The 15,894-nt window shown below is 43.4% G+C and overlaps 1 protein-coding gene across 9 annotated transcripts in view; it reads left to right on the top strand.

The window, feature by feature from the left end:
* Window positions 1-15,894, top strand: part of LOC308200329 (contactin-4) — a 300,384-nt gene that overhangs the window by 212,826 nt on the left and 71,664 nt on the right. For all 9 annotated transcript variants that reach the window (XM_080605918.1, XM_080605910.1, XM_080605912.1 and 6 more), the window contains one exon: window positions 10,187-10,390. In XM_080605918.1, the coding sequence (XP_080462044.1) occupies window positions 10,187-10,390 (204 nt within the window). The remainder of the gene's footprint in view (window positions 1-10,186; window positions 10,391-15,894) is intronic.

The raw sequence follows: 15,894 nt of genomic DNA, 5'->3' as shown, positions 1-15,894 counted from the left end.
TTGAGAGCAAACAGTGTAGCATCAAAAATATCTGAATCTGTTATCGATTTCTCCTCTTACTCCTTCACCATTCACATGACCCCATCAGTAGTTAAATTCCCACGTCTAAAAAGTGTCATCGTGCACAAGTGATTTCCAGTGAATATGTTGTTGTGCTCTAAAACCTCCAAGTGAGTTATCTCGGGCCAAGAACGAGAAAATAACGTCCCCAAAGCTGCCAATTCCTAGCACCTTGCAGTGTGCACCTCTTAGGCGAGATTCCCCGCTCACACAAAGAGGAGAAGCTCTCCTGAAAGCTGTGGCTGGCTCCCAACAGCCTGGCAGAACAACATTAACTGGGAGCATCTTCTTCTGCAGCAGCATTATGGCAAGCCGGAGAGTGGGAGCATGCTTTTGTGCCCGGCTCTGCGTGTTGAAGATTATAACAGTGCAGCAAGGAGAGGTTTCATTAAACTTAGAACCAGGCATATGAAATTCTCATTTAAATAAGAAGTGATTGAGAGTTGTAGCTTCCATTTAGAGTGCATCTCCCGTCATTTATATTTTATATTATGCCACAGTCGGTGTTTAAATTATTAAAAGCAAGAAGTAAAAAGCTTCTCAGGAGATAGAAATGGATTAGATTAAAATTAATCTGACATAATCCTTTCTCTAAAACTGCTGATTCAGTGTGTGTACCAGGTTTATCAACATATTTAGTGATAAGGGAGAGAGATAAATTATTTCCTAATTTGGGAGAGGGAAATGTGCTTTTGTAACTCACTTACCACTTTTATTTTCTGCCCGTATAACAGGTTGATATTTCTAAAAACACAGAGAATATACAGTGCTGTTTTAATTGAGAAATTTGTGAAATCGCAAGTATTTCCAATAACATAAATGCCAAGCTCATTTTAGATTTATGCTACTGTAGGGACCTGACTTTGTGCCTCCTGCTTGTGCCTGTCTCTGCCTCATTTCAGCAGGGGTTTGTTTTGTGAACAGGAGCTGCAAAATAAGGTCACAGTTGAGGACAGGATTTGGCGCAAGCATTCAGACCCAAATTTTCATCTGGCATACATCGTTTATTCACCCTTGGTGCCAGCAGACCTACTCTGGCCCTATGCATTTGTGATGCAATTTTAAAGGAGACAGTAAATGTCCTTACAATTTTCCCTTCTTACTGTGCGGTGTCTGTTCATAGAAGTTTGTGTCCCCCTTGGGCTGTCACGGGGTAGGCAGCGAGGTGGGATGTCTGGTACTCCTAACTCATGCTGCCTTCCCACAGAACCAGAAGAGAAGAGGCTCATGTCTCCAGTACAGACCTTGGAAATAGTGAAATAATAAGGAACATGACATTAATGGATTTTTTATTTATCAGTGACAGCCCATGACATCTTTAAAAGAGATAATCTGCAAGCTAGTCATGTGGTTTATTCCCCTGTTAAACCGTGGTTGCAGCTAAATGAAGATTGAAGCGGTATTGAAAGGGGTACGGTAGGCAGGGGCTGCCTGAAGATGAGTGAAATCTGTCGTCTGACAGGATTCAGTCAATAGGCATTTATTGAAAGTCCTGACATCCTGTGATCTCTATATAAAATAAATCAGAGATCTGAGGCTAGCTCCCAGGCTCTTCTGACCACACTGCCACCATCCCTACCCTCCGCACCCCGCTTCACGAAGCTCTCAGAAGTGGCTGGGGAGGCCTCTGCTTTCAGCTCCCTTGAGATGGCCAGAAAGGAAAGCAGGCTGTTGACACAAACACAGCACTGATGTTTATCTAATTCTGCAATCAAAGTCGAGTTTCCAGATCTCTGAATGCACCTACTGCTCCAGGTAAGCCAATAGTCCTGCACTCCTCCCTGTTAAGGTGTTATTTTGTTTTTGAAAAATAAACGAGGTATTTTCTCTTACCTGAGACATATGTCTAAGTGTGCAACCATGGTGTGGCTGTCAGCTGGTATATATCAAAACTCTGTCTATCAAATACGTGAACAGAATGGTTTTTTTCCTATGTCTTACAGGTGAGTGGCATGGTGTTATGTATGGTGTATGCAGAGATGTCCCCTAAAGGACATGCTGCCCACCCTCTGCTTGGCCAGATATTTCAGCCCGGGAGTTGATCATAATATTAATTCACTGCAACAGGAAAAATCTCCACAACCAACTTTCTTTTTGGAAAGGTTTGATCTAATCTCTTACAGCTACAGTAAGAGGCTGATCAAAGGTAGTGAAAGCTGGTATTAAAGGATTAGCTAGGTCACATTGAAATATGTTTTAAAACAAGCCCAGGGACCTTTAGCTTTACTGAAGCAAGTGCACAAAAAAAAAAAAAAATGGTTTTAGGCTGACTCTCTTTGACTTTAAACGGAAAACAAACTGATGGATTAAAACTGTGAGTCATTCCTTAAGGTGATATCTGTAGCACTTTATGTAGGATAAGCTTGGAAAATATAAACTATGATTGAATCTTGCAGAGCAAAAATCTTGTGCGGAATTAAAAATCAATGTGTCATTTATGCACATGTCCAGCTTCATTCTCATTTGATGTTTGCCTATAAGTAATTAGCAGCTTCAGTCTGGCCCCCCTTATCTTTTGTTCTGGCCTCTCTCTCCTCTCTCTCCTTTCCATTTGCTGCTGACAGTATCTACCACGGAGGTGCTTTATTGGTTCCTTTGTGTTCCTTTGCAAGGATGTTGATACCACTCCCTGGAACATATCAAGCTATTATTCTTTCTTTACCTGAATAGCCTCATTGAAATCAGCTTAAAAACAGAGTGAGTGTCATAAAGCTCTATGCATTGCGCAGCGGGAAAAGCTGTGAAATCATCTGGAGTTAAACCAGTATTGCAGGAGACCGAGCATGTGACTCCCGGCTTCCAGAAGTACGGTGTTGTGTGATTAGTAGAGGTAAAGGTTACAGCAAATATATAGCTATTTACCATCTCATGAGAGCTTTCTGTGTTGTTGCGCTTTTTTAAGGTTGGCTTGCTGTAGTTACGCGGCACACTACATTGCATGCTCAATAAGATTTCCTTTTAATCTTTATTTCGCCATAACTCAGCTGCCACGACTGCCCATGGGTGCGCCTTTATGCTGGTGGTGGCGGTGTTCCAGCCAGGACCTGGTGATTTCCCACGAGGTTCCTTAGCAGACATAAGCTTCCACTTCATAATTCCCTTCCTCAGGGACCAGCGTCTCCCTCAGGGGCCCAGCACCTCTGAGGGCCAGGCACGGAGCTGCTGGCCGCTGCAGTTGGAGGTTGCACCTCCCTTGGGCTGGGGAGGGCTCCTCCATCCCTCAGAGACCTGGTCCGTGGTCCTGGGTCACTGCTGGCCTGAACCTACCTGCCAAAACACACGTTTTAACCAGAGGCACATGAAATTGAGTGGCATTAGACCTAATCCCGGGCAAAAGTTCTCCAGTCTCAATAAATACAGAACAAGGCTCCCCAAAGGTATCGTAAGCCCTTTTGACAAATACCGGTTGGGTTTGTTTGTGGGATGTTTTTTTCAGGCAAGACCAGGCTAAGCTGTAAATTTCTGTAAGACAATTTATCAAGTTTGTCAGACAGAAAAACATATAGTTGCTTCCAAAATCTGTCAGCCCGCATGCTAGATTGCTGTGGGGGTGGGCGGGTGTCAGCTGCCCGTCAGAAGTTTTTGACATAGGTTTGTGTATTTAGCTGTAGTAAATACAGCAGCACGGGACTCTCCACCTCGTAATGTTTTCTATTCAGTCATAGATAAAGGCTGCTGTTGATTTTGCTCCCCGAGGGAATTTCAAGTTAAAACTTTGTCAGAATCCCAAATGGCATGGTGCAGTAGTCATTAATGTTTACGGTGCCACAGCAGCCAGCACAGCCAGCCATCGACTAGGGCTGGAAGCTGTTAGAGAGAGATAAGCCAGGTCCATTATGTACAGCCATCAAATATTTAACTATTTTAGAGATACTGAAAAGTGGAGATGCAGCAGATACAGGTGATTATTGATTGGGCTTCAGGTAATGAAGACCTCTTACCTTTTTAATTACCCACAGGTGAAGCTCTACATGCTGGGCAAACATGGACTCAAGGGGCCGGGAAGCAGCCACAGCCCTGAGCACATTGCAAAAGGCTGTGAGGATGTCTGACACAAAACGTGGCTGATATGTACACTGTCCTCATCCTTCTGACTCATGCACGTGACATTGATCTGTGATTTTGAGTTGTTTGTGATTAAAAAGGTGGCAAACTCTGGTAGGGAGCACTGGAAATTGCATTCACAGAATGCATTTTTATGCATGAACGTGTACGTATATATCCAGCTTTTCTGTTCCTATACACCAGCACCAGTAGGCACATGGGCGCAGTTGTGTTTAGTGAGTTATTCCCCCAAAGTAGAGACCACTTTCAGTCACTGCTGGTGCCTGGTTAAGAGATGGCAGGAACACAGCCTGCAGCATCTCCCTGTTCTCCACCGGAGTGTTACGCCCTGCTAGACCACGTGGGGAAGTTGTGCAATTGGAAGGTTTTAAGAAAAAATTAGAAAAACCTCAGAGATGTCTCAGTTGTGATTGATCATGCCTCAGGTCAGAGAGGTGAGCTATCAAAGTCTGTCCATTGCCTTCCCTAGTTTTGTGTCTTTATAATGATTCCCATCATATTAACCCCTTTATCTCACTGCTTTAAAACTTGATGAATCTGGCCATTTCTGGATTTGTCTGACTGGTTGTATTGGTTTCAAAGAGTGTGTCGTGTGGCAGTGTTATTTCTTGTAACTGCTGAACTGTACAGTTTCAGGTAAAACTCCTAAATATTGTCACATATTCCTGGTTATCATACAAGCGCTTCCTAAGATCATTCATACAAGGTTATCACTTGGATCTGCAAAGTTGCTGGGAATGAAGAGGGGTCTTGGAACAGTTAGAGCTATTCCTTTAATATCATGGGTAAATAGTCCATTATAGAAAACGTGGTTTTCTCAGTCACTATATCACCACTCGCACTAATGACCACTGGCCCTTTCATACTCTTGTACGTTAAATTCACAAATTGATTCCCTACCATTAAGACTCGTTTCCTGCCCCGGCTGCCAAGGATGGTACCTTCCTTTGGTTGCAAATGGTTGGCTGCTGAGTAACTGCACTGTCAGGTTTAGCACAGACGAGTGTTCAGCCAAAAATGTGTTATTAACTTTAGATTAATCTTGTTCATTATTCATTACTCTTTTCATTAAAAGTTGCAATTGCGGCACAGAAGCTACGATCCTACCTGGCTGACCGGCCCTGCCTGATGGAGTGCACGGGGCCAAGGGGAGATTTATCAAGTCATGTTTGCATCCAGGTTGATTCCTTTAAATTATGCGGCAATTATTTAAGGAGAGAAGATAAAAAATTGATCCAAAGTGCTAGCAGGGCAATGAAATGGGCTATGGGCTCACAAAAGAAATGTGTACTATGCATAATTCATGTGGCTCTACTATTACAATAAAACTGTGAAGGAAAAAAACTACCAGAAACTCCAGACGTGGCACTGCGTTTGCAGACAAACGGATATGGGTGGAAAGGAGCTTCGGGGAGTTGGGTAGGGCCAAGTACGTGGTAGGTAATGCCAGGGATTCATCTCTCCCTGACAGTCCTTTGTTTTCTCTTTCCCACTGCACTCTCATAAAAAATGTTGTCGTGCATTAAGCCTTCTTTTCAGTTCATGGTGTTATTCATAATAATGAATGTACTTCAAAATTCAAGGAAATTAAATGCTTGTGAGCTGGGGGAGGTCCATATGTGTATCTGACCTTTCCTATATGCATTTAAGGTGAATGTTACCAGTCAGATGGGATTCGTAGGGACGCGGTGCGTTTGCACCAGGAGTGCTGGGTTCAGTGCTTCCCAGGGGCAGCATCCATGTGCTTTCATGGGTAGTGGTGGAAATAGGTAATTGAAAATAAAGTCTTGGCCTGATTTCTATATGGTTTTGGGATTTGAATGGCTTTTATGAACTAGATGGGGAGGACGTGGGATATGGTTAGCCTTTCATAATGCAAAAAATGGTTATGGTATCTGAATGCATGAAACACACGGCAGGTGTGAGCGCCTGGCACTGCCCAGCCTGGAGCACAACGAGTGTTGGAAACAGGGTGAGAAGGGCTGGGGACGGTTATGCAGGGAGGATTTTCTTCATTTTCTTCATTTCATATTTGATTCTTGCAATGTGTAATGAAGCGTTATTTTTACACATTCAGATTTACGGGAACTGTTGCAGAGCTTTTGTTTCATGTTGAATAACAGTTCCGGCCTGTCCGACGTGCGAGTGGCATGGTTGGTGATAATATATAAATTGTAGGAATCGTTAATGATGGGATTAATCTCAGTAACTTTCAGTAAAGCCTATAAAAACTAAGTGTATTGTACCACACCGTTCTTATTAAAAGTGATAAACGATGCCCCTTTTTTTTGCAAATATTAATTTCAGAATTTCATTCTTCCATTCATCTTTATGGTAACCATAATCATGATGTTTTAATAGATTTTCCCATAATAGCTGCAGAGACCTTTTCAAGTGGCAGCCCTGCCTTTATGGTAAAGACTTCCACAAAAGAAAAAAAAAAAAAAAAGTTTCTTGTACTAAAAGGCAAAGACAAGGCAAAGATGCAAAGCATGCGTGTGACAAAAAAAGAAGACCAGAGAACATTGTTTTGGCAAAGCCTGTGGCCTAATTACAATAGTTACTCATAGCAGAATTTTTGTGCAGCTTTCAGTAACGTTTCTTCACCGCTTACAATCATTTAGAGAAAAATTAAATATTTAGTGTCTTTAGCTTTGTTTCTTGTCTTGAGCCAGAAGTATTCTGGGGCTGGTAAATGAGAGCTCGAACACTTTAATAGAGTTTCTCACGGAATACTTTAGAAAAATGACGGGATCTGGATGTGATCAGGAACTGCAGACCCAGGAGGACTGTATTTTTGGAGAGGTACAGGGGAAAGAAATATATAAATAGGCAAAAACCATGCAGGAAGGCAAAGTGATAGAACTGTCTCTGTGTTTCTCTCATTTTCCCTGCGTGGCTCTGCAGTGAGCGTGTGCATGTGAGCTCACTTACGTGTCCAAAATCCGTAGTGGGCATTCCAAGTGCCTTAAATAATGTATTGTCTTTTTAACTGCTGAAGTTGACAGCCGCTGTTGGCTGAAACACTTGTGTCTGCTGGTGTGTAGCGGCCCTTCCTGCCACACGTATGATCTTGGTGTGACCCACAGCTCTGCGTGTTTCTGCCCATCTCTGCCATTGCCCAAACTCCAACCAAACTTCTGCTCACACCCTGTGTGCTCCCCACCGCTACCTCCACCGGTAAGAGTCATCAGAGAAGTGAAGATCTGCCAAAATCTTCATCTCCTCCCCAGTCTTCATCTCACTCAGATCTGTCATGGAAATCCGGACCATCAAGGCAGTGAGGAAGAGTGCAATATAAGTGGGGAGGGAGGCAGGGGTTCAGCTGCTGGCCGTAGCGTTGCAGCTGGCAGGGATTCTGATTTTTCCAAAGCACAAATATGGGTCAGAAATCTTCAGATAAGCTCCTGTGTTTGAGAGATCAGCTTGGATGTGCTTTAAAGGAAAAAATGCAAGCATTGTAAATAAGGCAAAATTACATGGAAAGGTCCCCAAATCAAAAAAGAAGTTTGTAATAAATTCTAAAGGATGTAGAGTTTAATGTGTAATTAGAGAAGTGTGAATTGCTAGTTACTGCGCATCCTTTGTGCTGAAGTCTGTGTGTCTGTAACTCCTGTAGATGTTTCCATCACTCGCAGTCACCAGGAGCTATCTCAGGCTGTATTTTAAGTGTCTGTTTACACAGTTGTTACAAATTGCCTATGGGATGTGAACTGTCTATCACTTCCAGAGCAATTAGTATGTGAAACCTTATCAAAAGAAATCCGTCAAGTTTGAAAAGCCATAAATATTGCACTAGGATCTCTAAGGAAATCAAAGTGAGTTTGATACAGTATTTATTTACATGTTGCTGCAAAAGCAAATGCACTCACAGAGACTCCAGTCTGCCGTTTTTCCTGTGCTTTTTATTCCATCGGTCCCACGTTATTTTAGAGACAATTATCCAGTACTTTTAGATATTTTATAGCAATAACGGACTGCTCCTAGAGTCTAAGGCTGTGCAGTTCAGGCAGTTGTGTTTTTGTGGACAATGATTTGTTTTAATGAAACGAAGGCAGAGTTGTCACATCAGATCTTTGTTATGTCCAGCTTTTTGATTTGGGGTTCCTTATTTTTATGTAGCCAAACTGATTTAATCTGAAGATGTCTTTTGGAGAGATTTTGAGGGTGTGCTCTCAAGGAATAGATCCATTTTCCTGCCTCCGGTGTTGGAAGAATCCACGATCTCTTTGCATTTGGGTGCTGTTTTGGTCAGACCTTCTTACTCTTGCACAACTTCACATTTGCTTTCTGTTCTCCTGTGATTTTCTTATCCAGGGTTTCCAGCCTAGCACTCTGCTCAAATGGCACCTATATTCAAGACTTGTAACTAAAGCAGAGCTTTAGCGGAGCTGCTTTTTTTTTTTTTTTAAGGAAAACCTACTATAGTCATCATAAGATTGGAATGACTGTCTTGGAAACGAAGGCAGAAGGACTTTTGATTGCTCTCACCAGCAAAGAGGCAAGAACCATTAAGCTAAAGGCATCATTAGCCCAGAAGCACATGGATATAGCCTAGTAATAAAAATATTTAACCCGGAAAGTAGAGGGTTCTTAGCAGTTAAAGCAAAACCAACTTTTAATAGGAAAGCAGGAGCTGAAAACCTTGCTGCTTCTGGGATCTTTGTGAGTGGGACTATGCAGCCTCCTGGGGAAGGATAGGGAAGGGCAGGGGTTGTTGATCCAGAAAAACCCTCCCGGTCCTGTGTTTTTATGAAGAACTTGTGGTTAATTCACCTTTCCACAGGCGATGCAAAATGTTGTTGTATTGCAGAGTTCGGGGGGCTGTGGTGGAAGCCTGCTGTGTGAAGGTTTGCTCAACTTTAAACGCCTCTGTGCATTCTAGGGCACTGATGTTTATTTGCCTATTGCTGGATGCTTCTGGAGGAACAAGATAATTGTTCACCAAGAGTAAATTTAAAAAAAAAAAAAATTAAAAAAAAATTAAACTACTTGCAGAAAATAATAAGCCAGCTGAGAAGTGCTACCTTGTTTGCTCTGAGTATCCTCTTGACATCAGCATGAGGTTACTTATAATTAGATGCACATGTGTAAATATGATGATTAGATATTCCCACATAAACATAATTATCATATCTTCCTAAAAGTCTAAGTAGGCATTTTATAATCCTGTTGTTAAAAAATAAATAAATAAAAGCCAACAATCTGCTTTCAACCTCTTGTATGTGTAAACAGTGGAACATGAGGACGGAATTTATTTTCCAAAGTACCTAATGGTAGTTGAGGTCAATTACAGTTATGACTCATTAGAGTATTAAACTAAGAATATGCTTTTTAGTATAATTACTGTTCCCTTAGAAAACTACAACAATCTTGTACTCACTTGAGTTCTTCAAGCATTTTAGTGGGTTTGGGCATTAGTCTTAGGCAAATATAATAGGGTTATATTGCATTAACCTCACTTATAATCTGCAGCCACTTGCAGCATGTCTCTCTGTTATTTTTTATTGTGTAAATAACTTCCAAAGATGCCTTACAAAACACTGAGTATTATCTAATTAGACACATAGAAGATTACAGCTGCTTAATTTAGTGTTTGGAATTTTTTGCCGATTCTGAAATTCCAAAGGAATAAAACATACAGCGTATGATAACGTGGCTCAGCAGACCCTCCTCCAAACTTTGGAGGCAAAAATGAGCTAAGAAAGAAGAAGAAAAAAAAATAAGAGTCAGAAACATTGAAATGTCCATGACAGAAGATGTGGGATCTGTATAAAATGCATTGTATTCTGGATTGGAAGACCTTTAAGGAATGTTTTAAGAGCATTAAGGTCTGTGTGCAGGCTCAGAGGAGTCACATTTGGAAATTTATATTTAGAGCCATAAAGATGCAAACTTGCAAAATGTGTGCTGTTTGGTCATTTCATGGGCTGTGATGTATCTGTTGTGTCTAACCAAGGCGGGCAGAAAAACACTTCCAGGGCTTTAGTTCAGACTTGGGACTGTCCCATGTGGAGGTTTACGGGCTGTCACTAACGCTGGTGGTGCCTTGTGCTTCCAGAGCTCACCTACGCCTGGATCTTCAACGAGTACCCATCGTTCGTGCATCAGGACAACCGCCGCTTCGTTTCGCAGGAGACTGGCAATCTGTACATCGCGAAGGTGGAAGCTTCAGATGTGGGAAACTACACGTGCGTGGTGACAAACACAGTGACCAACAGCCGGGTCCTGGGCCCCCCAACCCCGCTCATCCTCAGGAACGATGGTAGGACTTGTTTGGGTTTCTTTGACTGGCTGTCGCCAAAAAAATAACAAATGGCTTAAAATATTACTATGTAGAGTAAAGGGAGAGATTCTCCTTTCGCAAAGGTTCGGCGAGGCTGAAAACCTCTACTTTAGCTATGGTTCAACATCATAGACACTGGTGGGTTTTATGCTGCTGTGGCCAAGGTTGCTATTTCCATCACTGGAAGAACTCTTGTTATAGCAGAAAATCCTGGCGATACTTGACCAAAGACGGGACATAAAATAGATTTCAGAATTTGGATACACTGTAGCTTTTCTCATTTTATGCAGCCCAAAAGTGAACAAAAATACTTTGTTGTTTCGGTAACTGTTAGCTCAGGCTCTATTTCCCAGCAGAATTAACGCTAATTTTAGTAGTCTGTGGAATAGTACAAAAAAAAAAATGTGAAAAGAAACCAAAGGAGGATTTCTAAATTTATACAGACAATTGATTTGTATCATAGTCATTTTTGAGTAGATAAGAAAAATAAATTTGCATGTTAATTTGCAGTGTCTGTTTAAAGGATAACATTTAGGACATTTGTTCCAGAAATAGAAATGCATTATTAGAAACTTCTTCTAGAAGATCCATTGTTGCCTAGCAGTATTGTACAGAAATTCCTCCCGTGTAAGACGGGCTCAGTGCTGCCAGCCTGTGGCTGTTCCCTTCGCATTAACGCGCGTCCCATAGGTGGGGTTTTGGAAGGGCTGGGGCAATGAGCAAGTGTCCCCATTACGCTGGGAGGGGTGAGGACAAGTGCTTTTCCATGTGCCAGACCTGCTGTCCCTTACACTGTTTCTCTACACACAGTGGCAGTGGTTTAAGTGACAGTAAATCTGGCCCCGTGAGTCCAAAATAAGTCACCTAACATCTGAAAGATAAAGAGGAATATTTAAATTCATCTCATGTTAACATTTTCAGTACTGAACAAGAAATGTTTGTAGGTATTAAATTAGCGGGACTTTTATGCAAGCCTTACCTCACAGAAGGCGCTTCCATCTTTCAAAATTGAGCTCAATGTCTGCTTCTGTTTCTGAAACGGTGGGTAATGCTATGATGATTGCTAATCACCCTGATTGTCAAGTGCATCGCCAAGGGCTCTACCCCAGTGCATCGCTCCTCTGCACGCACTCAGCTTTATTTACAGAGACCAATTGCCTTCCCGAGGTAATTCTCGGGAATGTTCTCCGATTCCTTTGAAGTGCACTCTGCTGTTTATTATAGATATGAAACTTTAATTGAACCTCTGAGGAGCTCCGGAATACATTCCTGAGTTAAACAGGAAAGGTGCTGTAATATCTGTAGAGCAAAGATGGCTGTACTCAAATTTGAACATGTGCTAAGTGTGTTTTAAAATAGGAGGGCACTGGTATTACATGCAACCTGCATTTTAAAACTCTGCAAGTCTCAGTTTTTCATTCCACATAGAGTAACCCAAAAAATTGTGTAAAATCTGAATATTACACTCTATTGTGCTTGAAAAAAGAAATTACATATGTTGCCCTGGAAGTGTGAACAAGAGAAATGAGCAAAACGCAAGGCTCATTGTGCTGCAACTGGCAAATGTGTTGGGTTTATCTTTGACATTCATATTTGCTCTGTCCAACAATATATATGTTATTTTCTTTACAACGCTATATCATTAAATCAGTAGACTCAGAGGTTAACTCATCAACAATTAATGTTTCAGTTCCATTGAATTTCAATTACTGAGTTTAATGGGAAAAATCCTAATGTACCTCTCCATATTAATTTAAGTCACTGACCTGCTCTGGAGATGGAGCCAGGGAGGGGCTGCTGCAGCTCTGGGACCCCGCGGCCTGGGGTCCTGGCCTTGGCGCTCGGACCATCCCCAGCGAACCTGTCACAAATTGGTTTGTCACTAAAAACGTCTGAGTTACAGCCTGGTTGGCTTCATATTGAAATACATTTTATGAATTCAGAAAAAGTCAAAGTACTTTACAAAAATCTCTGAAATTTCTGTTTTTCTCAAAACTCAAAGTTGTTCTTAAACTGCAAGGCATTTTTACTCTCATGCAGGATTAACCGTGGGTCCCTGTGGTTTACACACAGCCCCATTGTTTTGAAGGAAAGAAATGATGGAATAAGACACTACACAAAAAGAACACTGGTCACTTATAACTAAGAATAATGCCTCTATTTGGATTTGGAATTATTTCATAGAGATGAAGAGAGAAAAAGAGGAGACTCTTTCCATACATGCATATGATAATCTCTCACTCAAAAACTTTAAAAATTCCCAATTCCAGAGCTGTAGGAAGAAACCAGAGTTTGGTTGCTCACAGTTCAGCCAACTCTATCGAGAAATTCAATTGCCATAGGGGATATTTATAAGACTTACGTGGTGGGTACTCGTTCAGTGGCAGCGCTCCAACTCTCCATCATTCCGGTAGTCCTTGTCCGCCCAGAGCAGCTCGCTTCTGCAGGAGCTGGGCTGAAATCTCCCCTGCCAGAACGCTGATTTTTTTTTTCCATATTTCTTCTTCAGCGTACAGCAGTAATTTTTCTAGACTCTGTTGTGAATCATTTGGGTTTTGTATGCTGAATACCTGCCATCTTAGTCATGGGTATTTTGCTTGAATTTAATCACCCTGGAAAAACAGCTTTTCGACGCGTTTTTTAAAGCACAGCTTGCTTTACAATAGCAGGCTTTAGAGCTGTAATCTGTAAAGGGGAAAGATGCAGGTGTATGGGATGAAACCAGATCCGATAGGCAGATTGCATCCCCCACCTGTGCCTTGATGCTTCTCTTCTGCTTGTTTGCAGTTGCAGGGCTCTGCAGCTGCAGATCTCCTGATGTTTGCAGTGTTTTTTTGTAACCAGAGGCACAGGAACCAGGTTCCTCTCCTGCTGCTGTGGGAGCAGACTGCCTCTTGTCCCATTAGTTATCCCCGGACAGCTTTTCCTCCTTGGGGAGATAAACATCGTAGAGGGAGGGTAGTGGGGGCAAACCATGCTGAGGCAGCAGTCTCGGTCACCGTTGGCCCAAGCTCTCTGTTCCTGGCACCAGAAGTTATTGGACAGTGATAAATATGGTGGAAAAAGGTCAGAGGTTGGGCTGCTCAGCGACGCAGAGCATCCCCGTGGCCTCCTGATCGTGCAGCTTAGGCCTGGGGCAGGAACCACCGAGGATTCCCCAATGGTTTATTCTTTTCTCATGCCAGCACCCTGCTTTTGTGCTGCAGTCCCGAAGGAGCTGCTTTCTGTCCTCCCCGACTTTCACACCATATAAAAGGCAGAAAGGGATGTTACGGTTCTCTGGGTTCCCCCAGGCTTTGAGGTCAGGCTTTGGCTTGAATCGCCACGGCTGCTCTGGCAACAGTTCGTCCTGGCAGTACCAGCCGGTGCCTCCCGTTGCAGAGAAATGGCTCTCTGCACTACTTCTGTGCTGGGCAATGTAATGAGCAGCTAAATATATATGGCACCGAGGGCTGCAAATGGTCCTGACGCCTGAAGTAAGGCTAGGAGTGCCTCACCTACTGCAGCCCAGACAGAAAAAGGATTGAAAGGTGAATGGCCAAACCAGTTGTCTGGCACCTCTCCGTGGCAGTCCCCGGCGCCACAGCAGCGCTTTTGCAGTGCTTTGCTTCTTCTCTTTAAAATGCACTTTGGAGTTTTACATCAAAATTAAAACAGTAATAGTGAGAAAGTGCCACAATAGACCTGGAATGAAATTACCGTCAGCAGCAGCTGTATGGGCCAATTAAACTTTAACATTTCACAGGTGTTGTCAGGAAATGCGTATCATTTCCTCAGACAAATGAGCTTGCTTCTGAATTCCTGGAACTCTCATCCAAAAGCACATTTTTAAGCCTTGAAATTGGGAGAAAAATATGAAATCCTCTGAACTGCAAACACGTACAACATCTGAGGTGTCATGACATTGACAACATTCTCCAAGCTACAAACCTGGGTCTATTTTAGTCTTTTATTTTCTCCCCTCTGCTTTCCACCTGTAATGCTAAGTCAGATGTTAACTCACCCAGGAACAGCAGGAAAAATAAGAGCTGTCCGTGTGAAAATGGGCTTGGATTCAGTATAGAGAGATATCTCCTGCGCCCCGATGTTTTTCCTTTAATGCGGAGAAGACAGGGCTTGCAGCACACCCAGTAGCTATAGGTAGGTTAGAGCTGCAGTGGGAGCCTGATGGTTTTTCCCGGTACAGGTGCTGGTTTTGAAGTGGTTGGTGTTGTAACGTTAGCAGTGATGCTGCTAAACTACCTGGTTCCTTGCTGTAAGAGAAAGCAGCGGGGTCTGGCGCTGCGGGGAGCAGTGACCGCGGCCGGTGCCCTGCGCCCTCAGGCAGCCCTCCCACCTCTGCCCTGCGATTGTCCCCTCGGGGTCACAGCTTTCCAGCTCCGACCTCAGGCAAGGAAACAGGAACAAGGAAGAAAGAGAAGGGGAAAAAGAAAAAGCCATTTTCTTTCCCTCCCGTTCCTCATTCCCTTCTCCTGATCTGTCAGGTGAATAATGTGTTAATAATACATTGTGCCTTAATTTCCTAAATAGCCCGCTAGTGTTAAGTGATATTTTACAGACTACTTTGCATAAGGGGGCCAAATTATCGCTTTAGGAGTGAAGGAAGGGAAGCAGAAAGAATTGCTCTCATTGCTTTTGCTGTTTAAGGACTGGATTAAGCACGCGGCGTGTCTGGCCTTGGTGGCAGGCGGACTGCTGCTGTGGAGCACCCACCGTGTTCGTTGCCCTCCGAGGTGTCTGCCACCTCTCAGCTCGCTGCTGGTGCAGCCTCTGGGGTGGTTTTGGGGGGGGCAGGCTGTCACAGGCACTGAGGAGCTCTTCTCGGGGAGGGGGATGGCTGGAGGTGCTCAGCTCCTCAAGGAAGTCACCACTGAGAGCGCTTGAAAGCCCGTGTCTGCCAAAGCGAGGAAACTGGCTGCACCTGGTCAGGCTTTCCTCAAAAGCTCTTCCTCTGCCAGATTGTGGCCTTCACTGCACAACATGGACGTACTCTTCTGGGAAAAGATCGCAATAAATGTTAGTGTCTGCCAAAAAGTTCTGTTCTGGCAAACATTCACATGCGCAGCCTTGCTCTTGGGAACAGCCAGGCAATAGCTGCTCCTTGTCCTGGCTGGAGCTCTCCCAGCAAATGTTTAGCATGGATTGCGGAGAAATTTAGGCAAAATTTGGTAAATTCACAATCAGGAGAGCAGAGAGGCTCTTCCTCAATAGCCCTGGACACTTCCAGCCCTTCAGGGCTGCGCTGTCAATGTGCGAAGGGCTCATGGGGATCGTGCCCCGTGATTCCTTTTTGTGTGATCTGTAAGCGCCGGAGCGCTGACACAGGCTCGCGGGCTTCCTGCTGTATGTGCTTGCCAGGGCATGTGTACAGAGAGAGCATTCATATCTTTAACAAATGCATTTCATTTGGATGGCTGACTATGTGCAGCAGCTGCTCTTTGTGCAACGTAGCAGTGAAAGAACGAGGTTGAAGAACGCTGATG

Source organism: Anser brachyrhynchus, assembly GCF_964034855.1.
Source record: "Anser brachyrhynchus genome assembly, chromosome: 10".
NCBI classification, from domain to species: domain Eukaryota; kingdom Metazoa; phylum Chordata; class Aves; order Anseriformes; family Anatidae; genus Anser; species Anser brachyrhynchus.
The sequence above is the reverse complement of the archived record's forward strand: the minus strand, read 5'-3'. Positions and strand labels throughout refer to the sequence as shown.